Raw genomic sequence first — 23,563 nt, 5'->3', positions numbered from 1 at the left:
TGGAGGAAGGATCAGAGTTGCTTTGGAACAGATGGAGTACGTTGGAGTCAGGAGGCTCTGCTTGGGATCCTGGTCCTTTCTAGGCTGCAGCCTCAGGGGCCAGGCTGACTGGGAGCTCCAGCCTAGGAGACAGAACCCTGAGCTTCCAGAGGGGGTTAGTTGTCTAGACACTGACTTGACCCCAGCTTGTTAGGAAGAAAAACTTGTTCAGCTTGGAGCTGTTCTAGCATGGCCTGGGCTGCCCCACATCCCTGGAGGTTTTCCAGGGGACATAGGGTGGGGTCACTCATCTCTGATGGGGTAGCTCTGGTCAGGGTTGGGCAAGGATGCCCCCAGGTTGCTCGATGCCTGCAGGAGGTGTTGTCCATGTGTATTGTCTCAACCCCAGAACAGGACCACATGAACTGCCAGTGCACTGTGAAATCCCTGGGAGGGCTTGTGCTGGGTGGGGGTGGTGGGTGGCAGGAGACAGCAGCTGCTGCCCCTTTTGAAGGGCAATCATGTCCAGGAGGACCTGTTCTTAATTCCATTTTACAGGGGTGGAGACCGAGGCTCAGAGCCAACCTTCATTGAGCCAATGACCACAGGGGGTCTGAAAGAAGGGTGGGGGGCAGGCACTAACCTCAGCTCAACACTTGGGCACCAGTTCAGCAGGTACGGGGCACTGTAGGAACCTGGCCCAGTTCTGGGGAGGGGAATCCAGCTGAGCATCCACAGGGATCTAAGCCCCCTCCACCCCTCTCTTCTGAGCCCCTTAGCATTGGGAAACTGAGGCAGCAGGGGCCAAAGGGAAAAACAGGCAGTTCCAGGGCTAAATGGGGAAATCGAGGCAAGGCAAGCAGGGGGCCAACTAAGGAAACTGAGTCAAGGTGAATGGGAAAATGATTAGTGGGTGGGACTGTGAACAGGGAACTGGGAAACTGACCCAGGGCAGATGTGACTGGAGAGACCTAAGTCGAACTGGGAGTGTAAATGGGGAAACCGAGGCAGGGAGAACAAGGGGCTTAATTTGGGAAACCGAGGCAGGGTGAATGGGGCCAAGGGTTGCTCTGGGGCCACGCTCTCTCCACTGCTCCGCCAGGAGCCGCCGCTCCCTCCCTCAACCTCTTCTCTTACCCCTCCCCCCTGCATCTCCCACGACCTCACTCTGTCATTGGCTGTCCACCCGGCTCGACCCGCCCCGCCCACGAATGTTGATTGGTAGTGGCTCCGGCTGGGCCCACCCTCTTGCCCGCGGGCTAGGGTCGTGGCTACCCATTGGCCAGCTCGGCCCCGCCTCCACCCCTGGCCCCGCCCTTAGCGCTGCGAGGCCGAGGCTGCGTCCCCGCCATGGCGGCGCCCGAGGAGCCCCCTGCGCCGGAGCCCGAGGCCGGGCCAGACCCCTCGCCCGCCGGCCCCGCGCCCACCCAGCCGCCTGCCTCAGAGCCCGCCCCGCGGTAAGAGTGCGCCCCCTCCACGCCGTTTGTGGCGCGCGCTCGCAGCTAACGGTCCCAGTGCGCGCTCCCGGGCGTGACCGTGACCCCCCTGTGACCGTGACCGCGCGGAACCGACTCAGGGCGCCCCTCCCCCTCAGGGACAGGGCTAGAGACCAGGGCAAAGGAGGGGGAACTGGACGCGATGGGACCACGCCCGTGTCTATGGCCATGGCGTGGTCGTGACCGCGACGCCCAGGCCCGGCCCCCAGCGGGGCAGAGGTCTTCAGTGGGGGGCCCTAGGGCTCTGCCCGCGAGCGGCCGAGCTTGTGTCAGTCCCAGTGCTTGGGTCTCTCCCCCAGCCCTCTTCCGGCAGCCTCTCTGACACAATTGCGGCCCTGCCCGCACCCCTCTGCTCTCCCCTCGGGGGACTCCCTTCACCAGGAGGCCCAGCCATGGCCAGCCTTCCTTCCAGTCCTTCCAGCCAGCCGCAGACCCTCCAGCCAGCCCACCTTCCGTCCCTTCCGGTCAGTCCAGGCTGACCTAGTTGTGCTCCGCTGGACACTGCCTCCCGTTCCCAAGCCCTTGCACTGCCTGCCGTGCCTTCCTGGGGCAGGCAGGTCAAGCACCTTTAAGAGTGGGACCCCTTCCTCTTTTGTGGCTCAGCTCCTGGTCCTCAAGGACAGCTCCAGCAAGCCTAGCCGCAGTCAGAGCCCTCCCTGGGCAGGGTTTGTGCCCCCTTAGCTGAAGCCTTCCAGCCCTCACCTCTCAGGCCCCTCACCCTGCCCCTATCCAAGGGGAGAGCATGTGGGGGTGGGGGAGCAGCCCCCAGTGCTGGGCCCCAGAGGCCAGCTGAGAAGGGGTCGAATCCCTGAGGGATTTGGGGGTGGCTCCTGGGGCTTTGAGCACAGCATCATGTGCTCCCCTTTGGCCTTTAGGGAGTTGGCTTTGCAGCTGGGAGACCCCTGAGGAGGCTGCTGCCTCCTAAGGGTGGGGAGAGAGGAACAAGGACCTGAAGGGGGGGATGCCAGAGAGGCAGGCCTCACCCTCAGGACAGAATGGCATTGACTGTGGCCAGACCCGTCCCTGCCCTGCAGGAGTTCCCAGTCTAGGGGGAGAAAGGGGAAAGGGCCTCCACCTCGATGTCATTTATACCCACAAAATGATATCTGTTCCTGCTGATGACCCATTTGACAGTGGTGACTTTGGTGGCAAGAGCTTTCTTTTCTGGGTCTCTACTGTCTGCCATGCACAGGGCAGGTGGTCCAGTATGTCCAGCACCATGATGGTCTGAGCCCAGGAGCCCCCAGACCCCCCTGGAGTCTCCACCTCCTCTATCACCATTGGAGAGAAGGGACTCATGTGCCTCCTCACCACCAGCTGCTCCCACAGGCAGAGGCCCAGGAACCCCAGGAGGGGCAGCACCCCCAGATCCCCAGGCCTGCCCTCCTAGCCATCATCCAGGGAAGAAGCTCTTGTGGACAAGGAGCCAGCCAGCTCGATGGCACCCCCAGGGCAGGCGGAGCAGCCATGGCCAGTCAGGTCTGCTCCCAGCACCACCTGGACCACCACCTCCTCTCAGGCCCCAAGAGTCTGGAGAGTAGCTGGGTTTCCAGTTCAGTGCCTGCAGCCATCATCCCATCGAGAAAGAGCCTGGCAAGTGCTTGTTTCTGCCCTGGCTGTAGCCACAGGGCCTGAAGGCTCCGAAAGGAAAGTCCTGTTACCTTGGGCCTGTCCAGTGAGTCCCAGGACCCTTCCACCTGACCAGCAGCTCCAGGGTTTGTCTCCCCCATTAGTGGGGAGCTCGGGCTGGGACAGGGGTCTTCTGGCCTTTATTTTGTGTTGCAAACACTTAGACACAATGTCATTCCTTCAAGAGCAGCAAAAAAACATCCTGGGGAGCCAGCTCTGCCCTCCTCCACCTACCTGATTTCCCAGCCTCCATTTCCTCTTCAGAATTATGTAGCTAAGTTACCAGCTCTCCCCCTGACTCTTACTGCCTTCACCTCCTGCCCTGCCGAACCCCATCCTTGGAATGCCCGCCACAGTCCCCCTGCCCATGCCTCCAGGGAGACTCTCAGACAATGCCACGAGGCCTGCCGTAACCTCTCTGGTGGTGGTGGTGGGGGGCAGCTTTGGGCCAGACCTCGGGGGCCTGGGCTCTCTGCATCCTGGTCTGGGGGGCCCATGCTGCCTCCTGTCTTTCCTTGCTGCCACAGCCAGGCCAGTGGTCCCCTTGGCAGTCATGGGGAAGCTAAGAGGAGCAATCAGTGCATTAACAAGTATCTGTTAAGAACTGCACCAGGCATGGGAGATACAAAGAGAAAAATGAGGACCACACAAGTTAAATCAGAGGGGAGGGCAAGGCAAGGCTTCCTGGAGAAGGTGGCACTCATGCAAGGTTTTGAAGGGAACCAGGAGAAAGAGATGAGGGAGAACTTTCTGGGCATAGGACACAGCTGGTGCAAAGGTGCAGAGATGGTAGATGAGTCATGGCTACAAAGTCATTTGGGACGGCCTGTTATGGGATGGATTTAGGGAAAAGACAATGAGCTTCTGGGACAGATGGCTTGATAGACAGATTAGAGTGTCATCTTCGGGAGGTGATAACTGAGCTGATGAGATCACCAAGGGAGGAAGCTGAGAGAGAAGGGAAGGGAAGGGCGGCCAGGACACAGGGTTATTGAGGGAGAGGGAGCAATGTCAGGAAAGCCCGGAAGAGAGAGCATCCAGGAGGAGAAGGGGGCTGCAGAGAGGCTGAGGAGGAAGATCTGGCCCGGAAGAGGTCAGCAGTGACTTGGACAGCTTTCTCTGGAGTGTGGCCGGGAAGAGGAGGAGGGATCGGGGATGCCAGCAGGGGAGAAGGAGAGACGGGCATGATGGGGCTGTAGAGGAGGGGATAAGATGGGGCGTGTGGCGAGGCGTTGGCCTGGGGGAGGAGAAGGGGCATCTCTGCTTCCTCTCAGAGGGGCCACGAACTCCCGGCCTTTATTTTCTCCTTCAGCTAAGAGGGGAGGTCCGTCCTCAGCTAGAGCAGATGGGGAGGGCCCAGGGCAGCTTCTGTAACAGATCCATGGCAGGCCAGGTCAGCCAGGTCCTGGGCGTCCTCTGTCTGGGAGCCCCACTGGACAGGGGCCTGAGGTGGGCATTCCAAGGATGGGGTGAAGGCAGTAAGAAAGGGTCAGGGGGAGAGCTGGTAACCTTAGCTTCAGCATTCTGAAGAAGAGAAATGGAGGCCGGAGCCTCGGCGGTGAGCTGGGAAAGCAGGTGTCGGAGGAGGGAAGGAGGGGAGGAGGAGGAAGAGGAGGCGGAGGAGGGCAGAGTTGGCTCCCCCAGGATATTGTTTTCACAGCTTTCCCAGTAGCAGGAGAAGCCGCCCCCCCCCACCCCCCCCCCAGCTTGGCTGTAGATGTGATTTTCTGCTGGCTGGACTGAGGCCTTGTTCTGGGCAGCTCAGCAGCTTGCCAGCTCCCTTGGTGACGGGTAACTGGGGATTTTTGCCTGGTGTTGTCACAGCAGGGAAGGTACTGGCCTCCATTGGCGGGCGAGGGGCTCTGTTCTCCGCAGGTTTGCTGCTGCGCTGCTCACAGGCTTCCTAGAGGAGCTGGGCCATGCCTGGGGATCTCGGGTCATGCCAACCTCTCCGCAAAGATCTTGGAAGCCATCCAGCCACCCAGCATTTTACATGGGAGGAAACAGGCGGGGGGGGGGGGGGGGGGGTTGTGGAGAGAGGATTTGCACCCAGGGCCTCTGATTGCAGTCAGTCTCCTAGCTCATTTCCCTGCAGGCAAGGAACTTCCTGTCCTGCGCCCTGAAGCCAGTTTTCATGTCAGAGGGAGGATGTTACTGCAGCAAGTCACTTCCCTGCCCAGGCCTCGGCCTCCTCAGAGATGGGAGGCAGCTGGCCTCCAAGGGCCATTTCTCAGATTCTGATTCTGTCAGGCTTCCCTGAGGGGCTCAGATGGTGGAAAAATCTCTGTGGACTCGGATCTTCCTGACAGGGAGGACAGGGAGGACAGGGCCCCAGGGCCAGGGAAGTGAGGAGGGAAAACTGGGGAGGAGGCTGGCATTCCAGAAGAATCATCCAAGGGGTGTGCTCCCCAGAAAGTCCTTTGAGCAAAGTGGGGCAGGGGTCATCTCTAGGTAGTGGATGAGGGAATGGACTCAGGCCTACAAACCCGGCCCTCTGCCCTCTTGTTCACATCCAGAGGCACATTTTATTCAGGTTAGTGCTAGGGAGCCACCGAAGGTGTTTGAGTAGAGGAGTGACAAGTTTGGAGAGGTAGCTGAGTAGGGTTGCTTAGGCAGTGGTGGGAGAGGTGGAAGCAGGGGGCTGAGAGGAGGTGGTCAGGAGACACTGGATGATGAGGCCGAGCATCCCAGTGGGTGTGGGGGCAGGCGGCAAGCTTCCCCGGGTACCTGAAACAGGGAAGAGAAGCCTCTGAGCTCAGGAGTGGGTATGAGGCCTCTGAGCGGGTGCCAGCCGGGCATTGGGGCTAGACCTCTGCCCCCAACGGCGCTATCCGAAGCACTGATGACAAAGCTCCGCAGGAGGGACCGCAAGGACACGGAACTCCTAAAGACAAGGCTTGACTTCTGCGCCCTTCGGCTGGCCCAGATCGTCCATGTGCCACGCTGCCAGTCAGGCCGCCATAGTAACAGCATCTAACAGGCAGAAAGCTGGGCCCCGTCCTCAAGGAGCTGCCCTTCTAATGGGGTGGGACATGCCAACAGCTGGCACAGACCTCCCAGAAACGGGGCAAATGAGAGCTGGCAGGGGAGGGGGTGGCTGGGGCCCGACCAGGCCGCCTGCACAGGGTGGGCTTTGAGCTGCAGTCAGCTCCTGACATCTCATGGAAAGCCGAGCATTTCTGGCAAGCCCGCTCTCCCTGCCACGGGCCGCAGGTTGGGGCTGGCTCCTTAAACAATTGAAGGCTTCTTCCCCTCCTCCCTCCCCCCCAAGCCTGCACAGCTCACACAGTTCCCAGAATGTGCTGGGGAAGGTGCAGGACCAGGTTTGCTCACTTTGGTTCTGTGAGCATTTATTAAGCACCTACTGTATTAGAGGAGTGCTGGTAGATGCTGGGCACATGCAGGGGAATATGCAACACACACTGGCCTCAGAGAGCTTGCATTCTCCCGAGGGGATGTGCCATGTATCCAGAGAACTCGATCCAAAAGCCTTACAAAGTAATTTGGAGATGGGCATCCCGTAACTGGGGACTCCTTGTGGGAGACGGCAGTGGAGCTCAACCTTGAATGGAGCGATGGATTCCCCAGGGTGTTCAGCCAGGAGGGAGAGCATTCCAAGTGGGGGTGGGTGCAACCTGTGCAAAGACACAGAGGTGGGAGATGGGATGCCACATGAGAAAACATGTCTATGGAGAAGTTTAGACCAACCATGGGAGTTTGGGTTGTATCCTAGAAGCAGTGGGGAGCTATTGATTGCTCTTGAGCACCAAGGGGGTGGCAGTGTCCCAGCCTGGCTGACGCGGAGGAGGAGAGTGCCCTCAACAGCAATAAAGTTGAGAGGAGAAGGTTTGGAGAGAGAGGACGGGTTCTGTTTTGGACATGTTGAGTTCCAGATGCCTCTGGGGCCTTCGGTTTGAGATGTCCAAAGGTGGATAATTAGTGATGCAGGACTTGGAGGCTGAGAGAGAGATAGGGCCTAGATATGTAGAGACAGATGCAGTTCTTGGAGTCACTTGCATAGGGAGGACTGTGGAGCCCATGGGAGAGGATGAAGTCACCAGGAGAAATGTAGAAGAGGGCCCACCCTTGATGAGCCTATAGATGAAGACATGAAGACTCTGGGAAGGGAAGGAACTGGACCAAAATCAAATGGGCCAGTCTGTTGTAGAGTTGAGCCTGAACGATGGTGCTGAGGGCATTGGGCGTGGGGAGAACTGGGAGCCCATTTGTTCATCCATTCAGCCTCCTGATGATGTCCTTAGTTTTCCAGTTCTCTGCTGAGAAGGAGCAGGTGGGGAGGGCTTGAGGAGTGTGATGCAGGTGAGGGATTGCCAAGCAGCACCAAGGGCCCAGCAGTCTGTAGCTTGAGTCAATGGAGTTAAGAATGTGGGATGGCAAGAGCAGTGAATGAATGAATGAAAGAAAAAAGCAATACATAGAGAAAAAACCAAAGCCAGTTCCTGTTCTCAATCAAGGGGCTCATATTCTTATTGAAAGACCAGCTACAGGGCTGCTGGTAAGGCCTGTGGGTCCTTAGGCCATGTCACTAGGTTAGATGACAGTGCCAGGGTCTGCCAGCCATTGAGACAGGGCAGAGGGCAAAACCTGGTGGTCCACAGTCTCATGAGAGGATAGACGTGACTCCCATCTCATCCGAGCTAGGCAAGAAGTCAAGAAGCCAGGATGGGGGCTCAGGGGCAGAATGCCCCCTGCTTGTGTCAGGATAGCTCTGTTGGGTTTTGTAATGATGGAGAATGGTGAGCAGTGGTAAGGGGAGGAAGTGAAACCAGAGCAGAGGAGAGGGGATGGTGGGAGAGATTTGGGGAGTGGAAGCACTAGAGTACGGGTCATGTTGAAGATGAGGCCTCGGTTTAGAGGGAGGAAGGGGGAAGCGTTATGGTGTCTTAGTGCTTTAGATTCTAGAAGTTCACATGGTCTTCAACAAGTATGCATTAAGTGCTTAGGTCTTCTCTGCCCTTTGGGGCCATCTGCAATGGGCTCTTCTTTCCCTTCTCTCTTCTTAAAAAACCCTTACAACCAGTTCATCCTTCCACCCAAACTGCTCTCTCTAAAGTGACCAGTGATCAAACCCAATGGCTTTTCCTTTGTCCTTTTCCACTTGATCTCCCTAATAGGTCTTTGATGTCTCCTCCATGCTGTCTTTTCTTGGGGTTCCCAGGATGCCACTCTCTTGGTTTTCTTCCTACTTCTCTGATTGCTCCTCTGTTCCTTTGCTGGATCTTCATGTAGGTCATACCCACTCTGCATAGGTGTCCCTCAGGATTCTGCCTGGGCTGCCTTCTCTTCTTCCTCTAGACTACTTCACCTGGTAATCTCACCAGCTCCCGTGGATCTCATTAAGATCTCTAGGCTGATGATTGTCAAGTCTCTGCCTACCACAATCTCTCTGCTGACCCCCAATCTTGCATCTCCAACTGCCTTTCAGACATCTGGAGCCAGGCATACAATAGACATCTTAATCTAAAAATGTCCCAAACAGAACATCTTCCACCCCAATCCTCTCTGATATCTTCTAATTTAATCTAAGCCCTCTGATAAGACTGTCACCGTATCTTTCCAGGCCCCAAGACTTGCAACCTAGGAGTTATCCTGGATCCCTCAGCATGGCCAGGCTGTTGCCAAGACCTGCAGAATCTCTCAAATTTGCCCCCTTTTCTATGGCATGGTCCTCATCAGCTCACACCTGTGTTATTGCAGAAGCTGTTGGTGGGTAGGTCCTCCTGCCTCAAGGCTCTCCCTACTTGAATCTCTCCTCAGATCACCCACCAGTGATTCTCCTAAAGCACAGGTCCAATTTTGTCACCCCCTTACTTGATAAACTCCACTGGCTCCCTATAGCTTTTGGTACAAAATGCCCTGTTTGTCATTCCAAGCCCTTTTACCTGTGCGGTCTTCTTACATCTTCCTCCCCAACATGTATCCTTCAGGTCAGTGACTGACCAGATGACTGTTTCTCAAACCAGCCCTGCCAGGCTTTCAACTCCAGGCATTTGCCTAGAAATCTCCCTCATTGCCACTTCCTGGTTCTAGCCTCCTTCAAGTCCTAGGTAAGATCCCACCTTCTACAGAAGCCATCCCAGCCCCTCTCCATCCCGGGGCCTTCTTTCTGTGAAGCATTTCCCATTTCTTATTTGCATGTTGTTTCTCCCATTCCATTGGAAGCTTCTTGGGGGCAGAGACTACCTTTTGTCTCTTGTAGCCCCAGTTGGTGTACAGTAGTATCGTGTCTGGCACGTAGTAGGGCTCAGTCAATGTTGATTGATTCAATAGGGTCTTGGATTTTTTAGTTCGTGTCCCTCATAGCCAGCACAGGGCCCAGCACATAGCAGGCACTTCATAGATACTTCTTAATTGAATGATGGGTTCCAGGACTGGCCTCTTTCCAGTGCTTTAAGGTGCAAAGGATTTTCCATGTGTCATCTCGTTTGATTTCACAACTTCATGAGATAGGTGCTAGCATTTTCTCCATTTTATAGATGAGGAAAGAAAGGCTGGAAGATGTTTAAGCCACTTGCCCAGGGGCACATAGCTGATAAGTCTCTGGGGAGAGATTTAACTCTTTTTTTTTTTTAAACCCTACCTTCTGTCTTGGAATCAATACTGTGTATTGGCTCCAAGGCAGAAGAGTGGTAAGGGCTAGGCCATGGGGGTCAAGTGACTTGGCCAGGGTCACACAGCTGGGAAGTGTCTGAGGCCAGATTTGAACCCAGGACCTTCCAATCTCTACGCCTGGCTCTCAATTCACTGAGCCACCCAGCTGCCCCCTTTGTGACTACCTTCAAGTACAGCACTGGTGTCCCCTAGGTGCCTTTGTGCACTGAGGTAAGAGATGGAGACTTATATGGAGAAAACAGTAACTGTACCAATCCAGTGTCACTGGAGTAAGGAGTGTATGGAGGACTCAGGCTGGAAAGGCTAGCAGGAGCTGGGTTGCAAAAGGCTTTCACTGCCAGACAGAGGAGTTTAATTGTGAAACATTCATTCATTTAGGAAAAGTAGGAAGCTATTGAAGCTTCTTGGAATGGGAGTGGCCTGTGCCTTCACTATTGGTGGGGGCAGACTGGGGAGTAAAGAGACTGGAATGAGGGGGACTTCCCTCGTCAGAAGGTGATTGTGCTCCATTACTCTAGAGGAGAAGTGGTGAGGGTTGGAACAAGGGTGGTGGCTGGCGAGGGAGGAAGAGATGGATTCAGGAGATTCTGGGGAGGTCGAAGTGACCAGATCTGACAACTAATTGGATATGAGGGCATGGGAGAGGCTAAGGAGTTGAGGAGCATGCTGAGCCTGTGCACCTCCGTTAGAAGGATGGTGCCCTCTACAGAGATAGTGACATTTGGAAGAAGGGAGGATTTAAGGCAAAGAAAACGAGTTTGGGATGTCCAAAGGGAGTTGGTGATGCAGCTCTGGAGCAGAAAAGTTAGGGTTGTATCTGCATAAATGGGACAGTTGGTCCCTTGGGAGCTGATGGGTCACTAAGAGGGGGGAATGTAGAGAGAAGAGGAGAACTAGATGAAGATCCCATCAAGACCAAGAAGGAGCAGTCAAGGGGTTAGGAGAAGGAGCAGGAGAGAGCCGGGCTCATGACAGTCTGCAGAAGAGAGTGACAACAGTGTCAGAGGCTGCAGAGAGGCCAAGGAGGACAGGGACTGAGAAAAGGCCATTGGATGTGGCAGCTAAGAGATGGTTGACAAATTTGAAGAGGACAGTTTTGGTTAAATGATGAGGTTGGAAGCTAGACTGCAAAGAACAGAATGAGAGGGAAGGAATTAGAGGCACCTGTTGTGGTGGCCTTCTGGGGGAATGCAGCCACAAAAGGGAGGCGAGAGGTGGCGCATGACTTGTTAAGGATGGGGCAGACCTGGGGAGTTTTGTTAGGCATCAGGGAAGCAGACAGGCAGTTTGAAGATGAGTGAGAAAGTGGGGATGATAGAAGGGACAGTCTTAGAGATTGAGGTGGCATGGGATTACTTGTGTAGGCAGACAGATTGCCTTGGCAAGGAGTAAGGCCACCTCTGTGTGAGATGGTGGAGGAAATGGTGACAGAAGGCATCTGAGTGATTTGAGATGAGGAGGGGAGAAGAATGAATTATGAATGGCTTCAATTTTTCTAGTAAAATATGAAGCAAGGTACTCTGGATAGGGGCAGAAGGGGGGAGCCTTGGATCGAGTCAAGCCTGGAGTTGGGAGGACCCGGCTTCATATCTGGCCTCAGATACTTTCTAGCTGTATGACCTTGGACAAGTCACTTATCCTCACTTGCCTAGCCCTTGCTGCTTTTCTGCCTTGGAACTGATACTTGGTATTGATTCTAAGACATAAGATAAGGGTTTTAAAAAAGAGATAGAAGGATTTGGGATGTTGGTGGAGGAGCTGGGGTTGAGTTGAGGGGGTGGGAATAAGGGATGGGTCATTGGGGGACATGGAATGGGATTTGAACAATGAAAGCTGGGGAGTTCAGAATCACTGAGATGAGGGGAAGATAGGATGAGAGTTAACCATTTAGGAATGGTTAGCAACATCCCTAGGGGTTCAGACCCTGGTTGGTACCCCCCAGGGTCCATGGCCGCACTGTGTAGCTGGAAAGCAGGTGGTCTTGGCAGGTTCCTTCTCCAGGACAGGCTTAGGTGAGTCGACTAGGGGGGTGGCATTGTAGGAGGCTGCAGAGGCTGTTGGGAATGCAATGGGATGGTTGGTTCCCCCCTCTCTGCCTTGTCCAGCAGACACAGACACCAAGGCTGGGGGCTCCCACACATTCATACCTATGTCCCTGCCAGAAGGAGCCAAAGATGATAGATTCTTGGATGATGAGAATAGCCCAAGGGAGGAGGCAGCGAAGTAGCACAGTGGATGGAGAGCCAGGCCTAGAGATGGGAGGTCCTGGGTTCAAATATGGCCTCAGCCACTTCCTGGCTGTGTGACCCTGGGCAAGTCACTTGACCCCCATGGCCTAGCCCTGACTGCTCTTCTGCCTTGGAGCCAATACACAGTATTGATTCCAAGACAGAAGGTGAGGGTTTAAAAAAAAAAGAACCCAGGGGCAGGGAAAATTTTTTTTTAATCACTCCTCATCACAGGTGAGGGATATGGAAGAAGGCAGATTTGGGAAGTGAGCAGCTGGTGACCATGGTATCCGAGGACAGAATTTACCTTTCTGTGTCTGGACTACAACAGAAGAATGAGGAGGATGGAATGCTCCTGTCAGGTGCCACCAATGGGCAGCACCTCCAGACCACTTGTCCTGCTTCTGGCCCAGGTTCTAGGACCATCATCAGGGGAGCATCACCACCAATTGTCTGTCACCCATAGGGCAGGCCAACTAGCCTAGCATCCTGGGAGAGGCTGGAGGGAGGCAGCATGTGCAGGCATTTCACGCCCCTCAGACCAAGAGAGGAGATCCAGGCGATCTCTAGAGTCTGACAGAGAAGGAGAGAGCAGCGGGGACAAGTCTGATGCGGCATCCCAGATTTTGGAAGAGCAGATTTCAGAGTTCAAGGAAGGATAAGTCAGATCCCATGGACTGAATTTCTAAAGAGGAAGTCTTGGGAGATGCTCAGCAATGAAATTCCAAAGGCACACAGGGAAACAATTTAGTGGGAAGGAAAAATGGGAATTGCCTAGAGACTGATGTGGATGCACAGAGCTTCTCAAGGAGCGGAGACTTTGAAAAGAAATCAAGAGCCTGGGAACCGGGTGGTAACAGAGGATAAGTATGGGACGATAGCAAGACCCGGCAAGAACAATGTCATGTCTGGCTAGAGCATTGGGTAGAATCTAGTGAGATGCTCTAGGTGGTTCAGCGGATTGTGTGCTAAACCTGAGGTCCGTGAGTCCTGGATTCAAATCCTGCCTCAGACCCTAGCTCTGTGAGGGTCAAGCCATTTAAGCTCTGCTTGCCTCAATTTCCTCATCTGTAAAAGGGGAATAATAGTAGCATCTACCTCCCAGGCTGCTTGTGAGGATCCAATGAGATAATAACTGTAAGCATCTCGTACAGTGTCTGGCGTGTAGTAAAGTCCTAGGTAAAGTGAGCTGTCGTCGTCATTATGACTTTATATACAGCCAGTGATTTCTCCCTTGCCCAGTCTCGTGGACTCTGGTCAGGCCTCATCCTTCTTTACAGACTCTGGCTCGTCGCTCTCTTGTCCTGATGGCTCCTCCTCTGTCTCTTTGGCCGTCCCTTCATCCAGGGCGTGTCCTCACCTCTCCGGCTTGCATCTCCAGCTGTCTGCTGAGCATCTCATTGAAGGACCCCAGACCCGGCTCTCCGGGGTCGCGGCCCCCTGGTGCTCTTGGTGCCTCTCGGCTCTCCAGAAGGCCTTCTGCCGCCGGACAGCCGTCGCCAGCTTCCTCGGGCCGGGTCGCAGGCCAGACGCCCTCTTGTGCCAGGGCCCAGGCTTGGCCCCAGCCCGGAGCCTGCCTCATAAGAGCTGTCCTCTGCTCTCTCCCGCAGGTCATGTAGCCAATGAAGATGGGCCTGGTGGTGCTGGTCCGGAACCTGCTGCTCACCCTGTGCCTCTGCCTGGTGCTGGGCTTCATGTACTACGCGGCCTGGAAGCTGCACCTCCTCCGCTGGGAAGACCCCAGTAAGTACCCGCAGAGAGGCTCTGCTGCTCCAGTGGGGCCGCTGGCTCCCTTAGCTAGAACCTGAGCCTGCCCCGCAGCGGGCCTCTGCTAGGCTCTCCTCTAGAGCAGAGGCCACGGAGCCCAACCCCCACCCCATTTTACCTGGACAGTCAGTGACTTGTCTAAGGGCATGAGGTGATGGATGCGCCGGAGCTGGCCCAGCGGCTGGGAGATCCAAGCCTTCCCCACCATCCTGGCCTCCCCCATCCCTGGCCCAGGACCCAGAAGCTCCTCCCCAAGCTGGGCCCCTCGGCAGCTTGGAGCAGGAGCCCTGGGTCCGGGGTTAGTGCCTGCGGCCCTCCCCTGAGAGGCAGGAGCAGTGGCCGCCTCCATGTTTTTTTACCTAACTTTTACCTAGGGTTCTTTTACCTAACTGCCTGCCAGCTTGTAGGAGAGGCCGGGGGGTCAGGGAGGGGGACAGCCTGCGAGCACTGGCCCATCAGCTGCCCCGCCGCTCAGGCTCCGTGATGGATGCGCAGCGTGGCTGCCAGGGGCTCGATGAATGGGCATTCCGTCTGCTCCTGCCCCCTCCCCTCCAGAGTCTGCCATTCTGTCCCTCCTTCCAGCCCTGGACTTTGGGCTGCTGGCTTTGGGGCCTCAAGGCTGCCCTTGTCCTGTGCTGTGTGTGGCTCCCGCGTGTGGAGGGGCCTGTAGGCCGGGCAGTCCGAGACGGGGCGGCCCAGAGGGCTGTCTGGGCCAGGGGCCGTGGGAGCTGTGGCAGGGGGTCCTGGCACACGCTTTTCCGAAGCTGTCTCTGTTCTTGGCATTGCAGCAGGGCCCGATTTCCTGTCCTCGTCTGGATGGCTCTGATGCTTCCCCATCTGTTCTGAGCTTTGTTCCCCCGGCCCTCGGATTGCTGGGGTCTGTGGGGCTTCCTCCCAGCTCCAGGCTGTGCGCAGGCCCATTTGGGGTGGGGGTGGGGTACTGGGGAGCACAGGGAGGCTTTGTGTGGGAGCTCTGCAGCTGGAGGCAAGCCTTTGTCCATGGAGGACCCCGGCCTGGGGCATGGACAGGAGGACTCCACCAGCTGTCCCAAGGGCCCAGACTAGGAGCAGCTGAACTTGGCTTCTTTGTGAGAGAAGGAAACCGCCTCTTCTTTTAAATGCAAAATACACTTTGAGGGAGAAGAGGAGGACTTTAATCTGAGGTTGGGGGCCTCCCTTCCAGTGCCAGGACCCAGGGACCCTCCTGGCTTCAGGGGGAAGAAGGGCCAAGAAGGGAGGGCAACTGGGAGCTGAGGGGGAATAAAGGGGGCAGCAGAGCAGCTGGGCAGGGGGAGCCCTGCCTTCCCCAAGTTATATCTTGGCTTCTGGAAAGTAACCTAGTGGACCAGCAGCATTCATCACTGAGAGCTCCCACAGCTCCTCAGAGGCTCTCATTCTCGAATCCTGAGAGGCCACTCTGGGAATGGGTGGTTAGAGCTGGGAGAAATTCTCGTGTGGGTGTTGGGCGGAGGTGAGTAAGTAACCCCTGAGGGCCTGGGAACCCCTGGCCAGCAGAGAAGGAGAATTTCTATGGCACCTACTATGTGCCAGGCATGATGCCAAGCCCTTTTTTACAAATATCTCATTTGCTCCTCACAACAACCCTGGCATATAGGAGTTATTTGCCCTATTTTGCCATTTAGGAAACTGAGGTTAAGTGATTTACCCTGGGTCACAAAGCTACTACGGATCTGAGACCAGCTTTGAGCTTGGGCCTTCCCGACTCCAAGCCCAGAACTTAATCTTTGCAGCCTGCACAGTGGGAACGCGCTGACTCTCGCCACACACCTGGCTGTGCCTGCTGGTTTCTCAGGGCTGGTGTCCATCCTGTCGGAGCCCTCAGGTGTCGGAGACGCGCCGCCATCAGACATCCGTGTGCCTCGGGCGGGCAGCCAAGATCAGCAGATCAGCCGAACCAGGCACGAGTGAGAGGCTGAGGCAGCTCCCATGTCTTGGTGTCTCTGAATGGGTCCTTTTATTCTGCAGGTTGAAAGCCTCTGTTCAGGATCCCAGGATCCCCAGGGGCCTGGCCTTGAAGCCCTCTCATGAGGAGGTCTCATGAAGTTGGGTCAGCCCTGTGTGGGAGGCCTGAGCAGCCCTTAATGCTACATGTATTAGGCACCACTGTGGGTCAGGTGCAAGCATGGCTCCTGGTCTCAAGGAGCTCACACCCTAATGGGCGATGGTGTGGTGAGGAACAAGTAGCAGAACGTAGTTCTGAGCAAGATCTGGAACATTCTCCATAGGTGGGTGGGCGTGTTGGGCAAAAGGGGAAACGGAACAGGAACAAGTGCCTTAGGGGTCAGTTTGGCCCCCAGAAGGGTGAAGGAACCAGTGGGGGATGGGTTCTAGTCTGGGCCTGGTTCTCTAATGAAGGAGAGTTGTCTGTGGGGCTGAGAAGATGGGGACCCTGGGGGAAGTGATGGGCCCACCACTTTCCTGGCTTCAGAGGAGGGAACGACGGGAGCCTTCTTTGGCTGTGGGATGGCTGCTTAGGCCCTTGGACTCCTCCTGTTCAGGCTGGGTGTCCCCAGAACAGAGCCCATTCTGTTCTTCCTCATCTCCTAACTTCTCTCCTTGGGTCCTTTCAGTTGCCTGGTTCCCAACCATAGGGTCCTCCTGCACTTTTCTCTGTTTCTATCAGTGAATTGGGTTGGATATTGTATTACTGACATTTCCTAACCAATTTCAAATGGGCCTAGGGAAAGTGGACAGGCCTGTTTTAGATCTTTATAAGAAATGTTTTATTAAGAACTCACCGTGGAGTATCTGTGTAGACAACTAAACTGACTTGAGGGATGTTCATTTAAAAGCAGGAAGGACCATAGCCCTCTCAGCTGCCGTGGAATTTTTTCTGTTCATTTTCATTTCCTCTTCTTCAGATCATGGTCAGGATGTGCCTTTTTTTTTTCTGGTTCTGCCTTTCCCTCCATTATCATTACAGTCTTTCCAGATTTTGAGCATGTATCTTCTTCTTCTTCTTTTTTAACCCTTACCTTCCTTCTTAGAATCAATATTGTATATCAGTTCCAAGGCAGAAGAGTGGTAAGGGCTAGACAGTGGATTAAGTGACTTGCCCAGGGTCACTCGGGCAGGAAGTGTCTGAATTTAGATTTGAACTCAGGACTTCCTGTCTCTAGGCCTGGTTCTCAGTCCACTAAGCCAGCCACCTAGCTGCTTCCTTGGGTATGTATTTTTCTTTTTCTTTTATTTTTATTGTCATGCAAAACACACTTCCATATTGGTCATTGTTGTAAGAGCAAAGTCCTACATAACCAAACCCCCAAAACAAAACCATAAATACATTGATGTGAAAGAGGACTCCAACAGTTCTTTCTCTGGAGGCAGATAGTATTCCCAAGTCTTTCAGTCTTGCCCCAGCTCATTGCAGTAGCCAAGTTTTCACAGATAATCATCATCCAATATTGCTGTTATTGTATACAACATTCTCCCAGTGCTGCTCATTTTGCTCTGCATCAGTTCCTGCAGAACTTTTCAGATTTTTCTGAACTCAGCCTGCTTATCACTTCTTATAGCACAATAGTATTCCATCACCAACAAGTACTGCAATTTGTTCAGCCATTCTCCAAATGATGGACATCCCCATAATTTCCGATTCTTTGCCACCACAAAAAAGAGCTGCTATAAATGTTATTGTGCAAGTAAGTCCTTTCTTCTTTTTTATTATCTCTTTGGGATACAGATCCAGTAGTGGCATCACTGGATCCAAGGGCATACACAGTTTTATAACCCATTGGGCATAGTTCCAATTGCCTTCCAGAATGGTTGGATCAGTTCACAATTCTACCAACAAAAGCATGTACTTCACACTGGCAAAAATATCAAAAGGAATGAAGTTTAGTTCTGGCAGGATTGTGGGGTGCAGGCCCACTCCTTCATGGCTGGTGGACCACTTTGGAGGAGACAGCACTGGTAGCAAAAGTACTCATCTCCTTTCCCCAGTAATTCCATAGTTGGGTTCACACCCTGCAAGTCTTAACACCAAACCAAACTGCCTGTTCAGGATTTTTGTAGCTGTGCTACACATCCTGAAAGCCAGCAGCAGGGGAATAGTAGAGTAAATGGTGCTCCATTCATGGATTGGAATGCTCTAATGCAATTAGGATCCACGGGGATGGGAGGTCAAACTGTTTTTAATGCAAGAGTTTCTCATGTGAAGAAGTTGTAGCACTCTGCCTAGAGTGGACCTTTAATAACCTTTTTGGGTTGAATTGTGTGTGATTCACTTGTTATAGATATGTTCTTCCAAATCAGATTAAGGAAACATTTTCTGATTCCTGACTTTTTTGGAGTTTTTAGCCTGAATAATCAATTCCAAGACTACAGTGGATTCATGCTCTCCGTAGTGACCTATCCATGCCTACTCATTCTGTGGTACTTGTAAGGTTCCCCCAGTTTGCTAGTATCCTTCCTTAAAGGCTTCACCTAGTCTATAGATTGTCCTGTGGTTTTCTGTTCCTCTCTGTAACGGCATTCATTTCTCTCTCTCTCTCTCTCTCTCTCTCTCTCTCTCTCTCTCTCTCTCTCTCTCTCTCTCTCTCTCTCTCTCTCTCTCTCTCTCTCTCTCTCTCTCTCTCTCTCTCTCTCTCTCCCCCCCCCCCTCTCTCTCCCACTCTCTCCCTCCCTCCCTCCCTCCCTGCCTCCCTCCCTCCCCTCCTTCCCTTACCTCCTGTCTTAGAATCAATACTGTGTACTGGTTCTAAGGCAGAGGAATGGTAAGGGCTACACAATGGGGGTTAAGTGACTTGCCCAGGGTCACACAGCTAGGAAGTGTCTCAGGTCAGATTTGAACCTAGGACCTCCCATCTCTGGGTCTGACTCTCAATCCACTGAGCCACCCAGCTGCTCCTGTCATCCATTTCTCTTGTGATACCTCTTCAGTCCCCTTTTCTCTGTCATTCTTTGTGACGAGTTATTGCTGTTCTGCACCTGCCTCTCATCATAATAATTGACTCTTTTGAAAATTCCATGCTGCTTCTCACCAACATTTATGCACCATTTTGGAGGACATGCTCCATTATCGTGACATCTTCATTTTTTTTCTTGTTGATATACTCTCCTAGGATCATTTACTTGACCTTAGACCCTTCTCTTCTGGTGGTCCTGTGTGGTTGGGATGGATGCTCTCCTGGATGTTTAGACACCTGAGTTTTGTGAATTGATGCTGGTTTAGAATTTTCTGTTTCAGCCTCCCCTTTGTGCAGAGAGAGGGCCTCAAAGGAGGGCTGGGGCAGCCATCCTTGTCTCCCCAGAAAGTAGGAGTAATTTCCTGTTCTTGAACTTGGGAAAATTCTCATGGGATTCCCATTACTTCATTGGCCTGCTGGATTTCTATTTCTGAGCTTTTTTTGTTTGGGTCATCCACTTTGGGTTTTCTAGATTTATTTTTTTGTAGATTACATCTTTCTTTTAGATTCTCAGAGTTTCTCTTCAGTGCTGACCATATGTGACTGACCTCTGTTCAAAATGCTTCAGTCACTCCCTGTTTCCTCTGAGATAAAATTCAAACTCTTCTGCTTGGTGTTTAAAGCCCTTCACAATTTTCTGCAACCTGTCTTTTGGGGTTGATTACACAGTATTTTTCTCTACACACATTATGTTCCAGCCAGACCTGGAACTGTGTATGGGGGATGCAACAGGATTTTGCACCCAGTGCCAGCAGAGGGGCCTCATTATCTCTTTCTGACCAGTTGTCTGACTCCCTTTAAGTCTATGGGCTGAAGGTCTCCCAGAGCTCCTAGTGGTGCTGTTGTAGTCTCTTCTAGGGCTGGGGTTGTCCCTGTGTTTTCAGGCTAAACCATGAAATTTTCTATTATGTACTTTACTGCATTGTGATTGTGTGTGTGGGCGCATAAAGTGGCCATATTATTTTAAATATACCTTTTAGCATGTGGTGTCCTTGGTTAATTCTTTTGCTGCTTTCCAGTTAGAATTCTGTTTCTTGGTGCTCTTCTTTCCTTTGGTGTTTTTTTTTTGGGCTGAGTAGTAGGCACTACACCCTCCTCATATTACTTATTTATTTATTTTAAACCCTTACCTTCTGTCTTGGAGTCAGTACTGTCTATTAGCTCCAAGGCAGAAGAGTGGTTAGGGCTAAGCAGTTAGGGCTAAGTAAGTGACTTGTCCTGGGTCACACAGCTAGGAAGTATCTGAGACCAGATTTGAACCATGAACTTCCTATTTCCAAGCCTGGTCCTCTGTCCTTTGAGCCACCTAGCTGATCCTTCTGCTCTAGCTTTAAATCTGTGCCGTTCTCTTTGGGGCAAATGCAGAGTTGAGGAGCCACGTGGTGGAGCCTACTTCTTTGTCATATCAGAACACTCAGAGTTAATCGGGCTGCAGCTATTAAGGGTGTCTTTGCTCCTGCAGTCCCTCTGCAATGTCGTTTCTTGCTTTCATGGAAGGGAATACAATTTCTGCTACTCCTGCAATTGCTATTATTACCCCAACCAGAGGAAATAGGATTCCGGTGGTAGACCCCCTAGGAGCTCACTCTGTCCTTGCCCTGCCCTCTCTCCTGTGTGCTGCTCGAAAGCTGCTCCTCTCCTGGTAGTGGCTGGCTCCCCTTGGCTCCTTCCATCCTGCAGGCCTTTTGGAATGCTTGTCTCCTCTGCAGACAGAGCCCTGCTCCTGCCTTCAGGTAGCTGCAGTCTGAGTTTTCCGCTCTTTGGACTTCTTTGCTTTGTGACTTCCACTCTTCCCTTGGTCCTCCTTTTGCTGGGCCTGGTCTACTGGTGCCCTGGAGTGTGCTGTTTCTGTCTCTTGTGGCATCAGCCTTTTGTTTTTGATTTGGTTATTGGATTCTCTGGACGTCTGATTGGATGACCCATGGGTACCTCCACCTCTATATGTCCACAACAGAGTACACTCTCTCATTCCCCCACCCCAGACTTCCCTGTGATTGTAGAGGGTACCACCCCCCTCCTGGGCTCCCAACCGGGCAGTCTTCCTCCCTCCCTCCCTCCCTCCCTCCCTCCCTCTCACCCCCACCCCATATCCAATCTGTTACCAAGGCTTATTGGTTTTCCCTTTGAACCTCTCTTCCATATCCTACGGGGCTCACAGCCTCAGGGTCATCCCTCACTCTGCCCACCCCACCAAGCCCAAGCTGTTGCCCAAGTCTGTCTGTTTTACCTTTGTCACACCTCTCCAATGTGCCCCCTTCTTCAGGTCTCAATACCATGATCCATTCTATTGGAAAAGCTTCCTGGCCACTTGGCCTTGCCTCGAGCCTCCTCCTACCCATCCACTGTACTCACTTACCAAAGGATGGGGCTGCAAGGCTTGCTAAATGGTCTCCAAACATTGTCTTATTTTGAGTCTCTCCACCACAACTTCTGAGATGAGGGTGCTGCCATTATCCCCATTTATAGATGAGGAAAACAAGGCACAGAGAGGTTAAATAATTGCCAGAGTTTATGTTTTGGGGTTTTAGTTTTATAAGGTTATTCACAAAAATGAACAATATGGATAATAAAATAAAATAAATTAAATTTTTAAAAATGATTTCCCAGAGTTACACAACTAGTAAATGTTTGAGTCTGGCCATGAATTCGGATCTTCCTGACTCTAGTACCACACACTATTTGCTGACATGCTCATGACTGCAACCTCATTGATGGGGATGCTCCCTCTGAGAATGCAGATAATGGCTCATCCACACCTTCTTACCCAGGGGGCCTCTCGTCCATGTGTTCCTGTGGATTCTCTAGCCTTTTTGAAGGCACCTGTCTGCCAACATTGTGCTGAGCCTGACAACTATCCAGAAGTCTCTGTACCTCTCAGTCATCTTGCCTGTACCTGGGGGTTCCCTGGTGAAAGGCATCTGCCAGTGGGGTTCCAGGAGCTCCCATCTGCTCTGCATGGGGGCCTGCCAAATGTCCTTAATCTGACCACAGGCATATAATACTCCAGAACCCTGGTGGAACTAGGAGAGTGGGCATACGCTTGACTTACTGCCATCCTGTTGGCTCCTTCTTTGGGGTAATATGAATGTCCAAAGACTTCCTGAGTCTTTTGTCATTTTCTTCTTCTTTCTTAGATGTCTCCAGACTTCATTTCTCAACACTGGATGCGGGGTGGGGCCCTCTGCAGACTTTTTCTGCTTGGCCCAACAACCCTCTTGCCTTTTGGGCACTATTCTGCGGCTTTTAGCAGGATGTCAGGTTTCCTTGCTAGGAGAGCTATCCTGAAGAGGAGATAGTAGGTTTCCAGGCAAGGGGTCTGTGAGCAGAGATGGGGACCATGTTCTTTCCCAAGAGTTTGAGAGAAGATTGTTAGTTGGGTAGAGGAAGGACTCTGCTGGTACAACTGCTCCTCCAGGGCCCCCATCCCTCTTCCCAGAGGGCAAAGACACTCATTGACAGACATTTGATTTCCAACTCTCTGAAAACCTGCAGAGTAGGTGAGGAAGCTCTACAGAGCTTCTGTTATTGCTGAGTGACCTCATGCCTGACGCTTGATGACTTTTAAAAATAAATGTTTACTGCTATTTTCTGTCTTTATCTCCCAGGTATCATTCCTCCCTTTCCTTCCCTGAGGGCATCACTCATAGGCAAGAATAAAAATGCACTTCAGCAGAGCTGACCAAGACATGAGTCACCACAGCTGAATGCTCCCTGCAGAGTTCCATGTCCTGAAACGAGGGAGGGAAAGGGGCCTTCTCCGAGCTCCTATTTGGAGCCCAACTTGGCCATCACACTCTCACAACATTCAATTCCACTTGTTCCATTCTCTTCTTTCCCTTGATGTTGTTACAGCCATTCTGTAGATTGTTTTCCTGGTTTCTGCCAATGACAGCAGGCATCAGGTTGTGGAAATCTACTGAAGCTTCTCTGAATTTTTCACTGTTCTTTATAGTACGGTGGATTCCATGTGCCACAGCTTGTGGAGCTCTTCTCCAGCTCATGGACTTCTGCTTTGTTCCCAGTTCTTTGCTATCACAAAAAGTACCTCCTTGGGGTATATGCCTAGCAGTGAAATCACAAAGTCAAAATGTTTGGAAGTTTTCAGCACATTCTTTGCAAAACTTTATGTTGCTTTCTTAAAATTTTTTAAATATTCAATCTTATTTTATTTTCAGATTGCATTTTCTCCCTTAGACCTCCCCCAGTGGAGAAAAAGAAAATCAAAATCTCCTATTACAAACATGGATAGTCAAGAAAAACAAATTTCTGCATTGGCCACGTGCAAAAATATGCCTCAACCTTTACTCTGAGCCACGTCCTTTCCTCACCTCTCTCCAAAGTTACTGATGCTCTCAGTGGCCAAAGCCAGTGAGTGACCTTTTCTCAGTCCTTCTCCTTGCCCTTTCTGCAGCATTTGGCACTGTTGAGCTCTCCTCCTTCACACTCCCTTCTCTCTAGGTTTTCGGGATACTCCTCTGTCCGGGTTATCGTCCTGCCTCTCTGAGGGGTAATCAGGCTTCTTCCCAGCCTCCTTTGGTGGATCTTTGTTCGGGTCATGCCACTCTCTGCAGGTGCCCCTCAGGCAGACCCTCTTCTCTTCTCTTCTCTCTCTATGCTACTCTAGAGATTGTCCAAGCTGCGCCTGGGAGCTCCCCATTACTGCAAGGAGCCGAGGGAGGAAGTGCTTGCACTAAACTGCTGGGTGGAGGAGTGGGGCATGTGAATGTTGTTCCCAGGTGTGGTGGAAAGGGGGAGGGGAGCAGCCCCCTCAGGGCCTGTGGGCAGTGCACGCCAGGCCTTTGCCAACACAGCTCTAGACTATATCACTTGAAGATCTCATTAACTTCCTTGCATCCAATCCAATTAAAGACTAATGATTCTCACATCTACTTATCGAGCCCTA

The 23,563-nt window shown here is 52.7% G+C and overlaps 1 protein-coding gene across 9 annotated transcripts in view; it reads left to right on the top strand.

The window, feature by feature from the left end:
• ST3GAL3 (ST3 beta-galactoside alpha-2,3-sialyltransferase 3) overlaps nt 1–23,563 on the top strand; it is a 143,749-nt gene that overhangs the window by 2,317 nt on the left and 117,869 nt on the right. For 5 of the 9 annotated variants that reach the window (XM_056815276.1, XM_056815273.1, XM_056815280.1 and 2 more), the window contains exon 2: nt 13,576–13,708. In XM_056815276.1, coding sequence (XP_056671254.1) covers nt 13,588–13,708 — 121 coding nt within the window. In that variant the 5' untranslated portion in view covers nt 13,576–13,587. Of the gene's footprint in view, nt 1–1,263; nt 1,437–13,575; nt 13,709–23,563 lie in introns of those variants that run through there. The other 4 variants (XM_056815282.1, XM_056815278.1, XM_056815275.1 and 1 more) reach the window with 2 other exon arrangements.

The sequence above is a fragment of the Monodelphis domestica genome, chromosome 2 (genome assembly GCF_027887165.1).
Source record: "Monodelphis domestica isolate mMonDom1 chromosome 2, mMonDom1.pri, whole genome shotgun sequence".
NCBI classification, from domain to species: domain Eukaryota; kingdom Metazoa; phylum Chordata; class Mammalia; order Didelphimorphia; family Didelphidae; genus Monodelphis; species Monodelphis domestica.
Note: the sequence above shows the minus strand (reverse complement) of the source record. Positions and strands in the feature narration are given on the sequence as shown.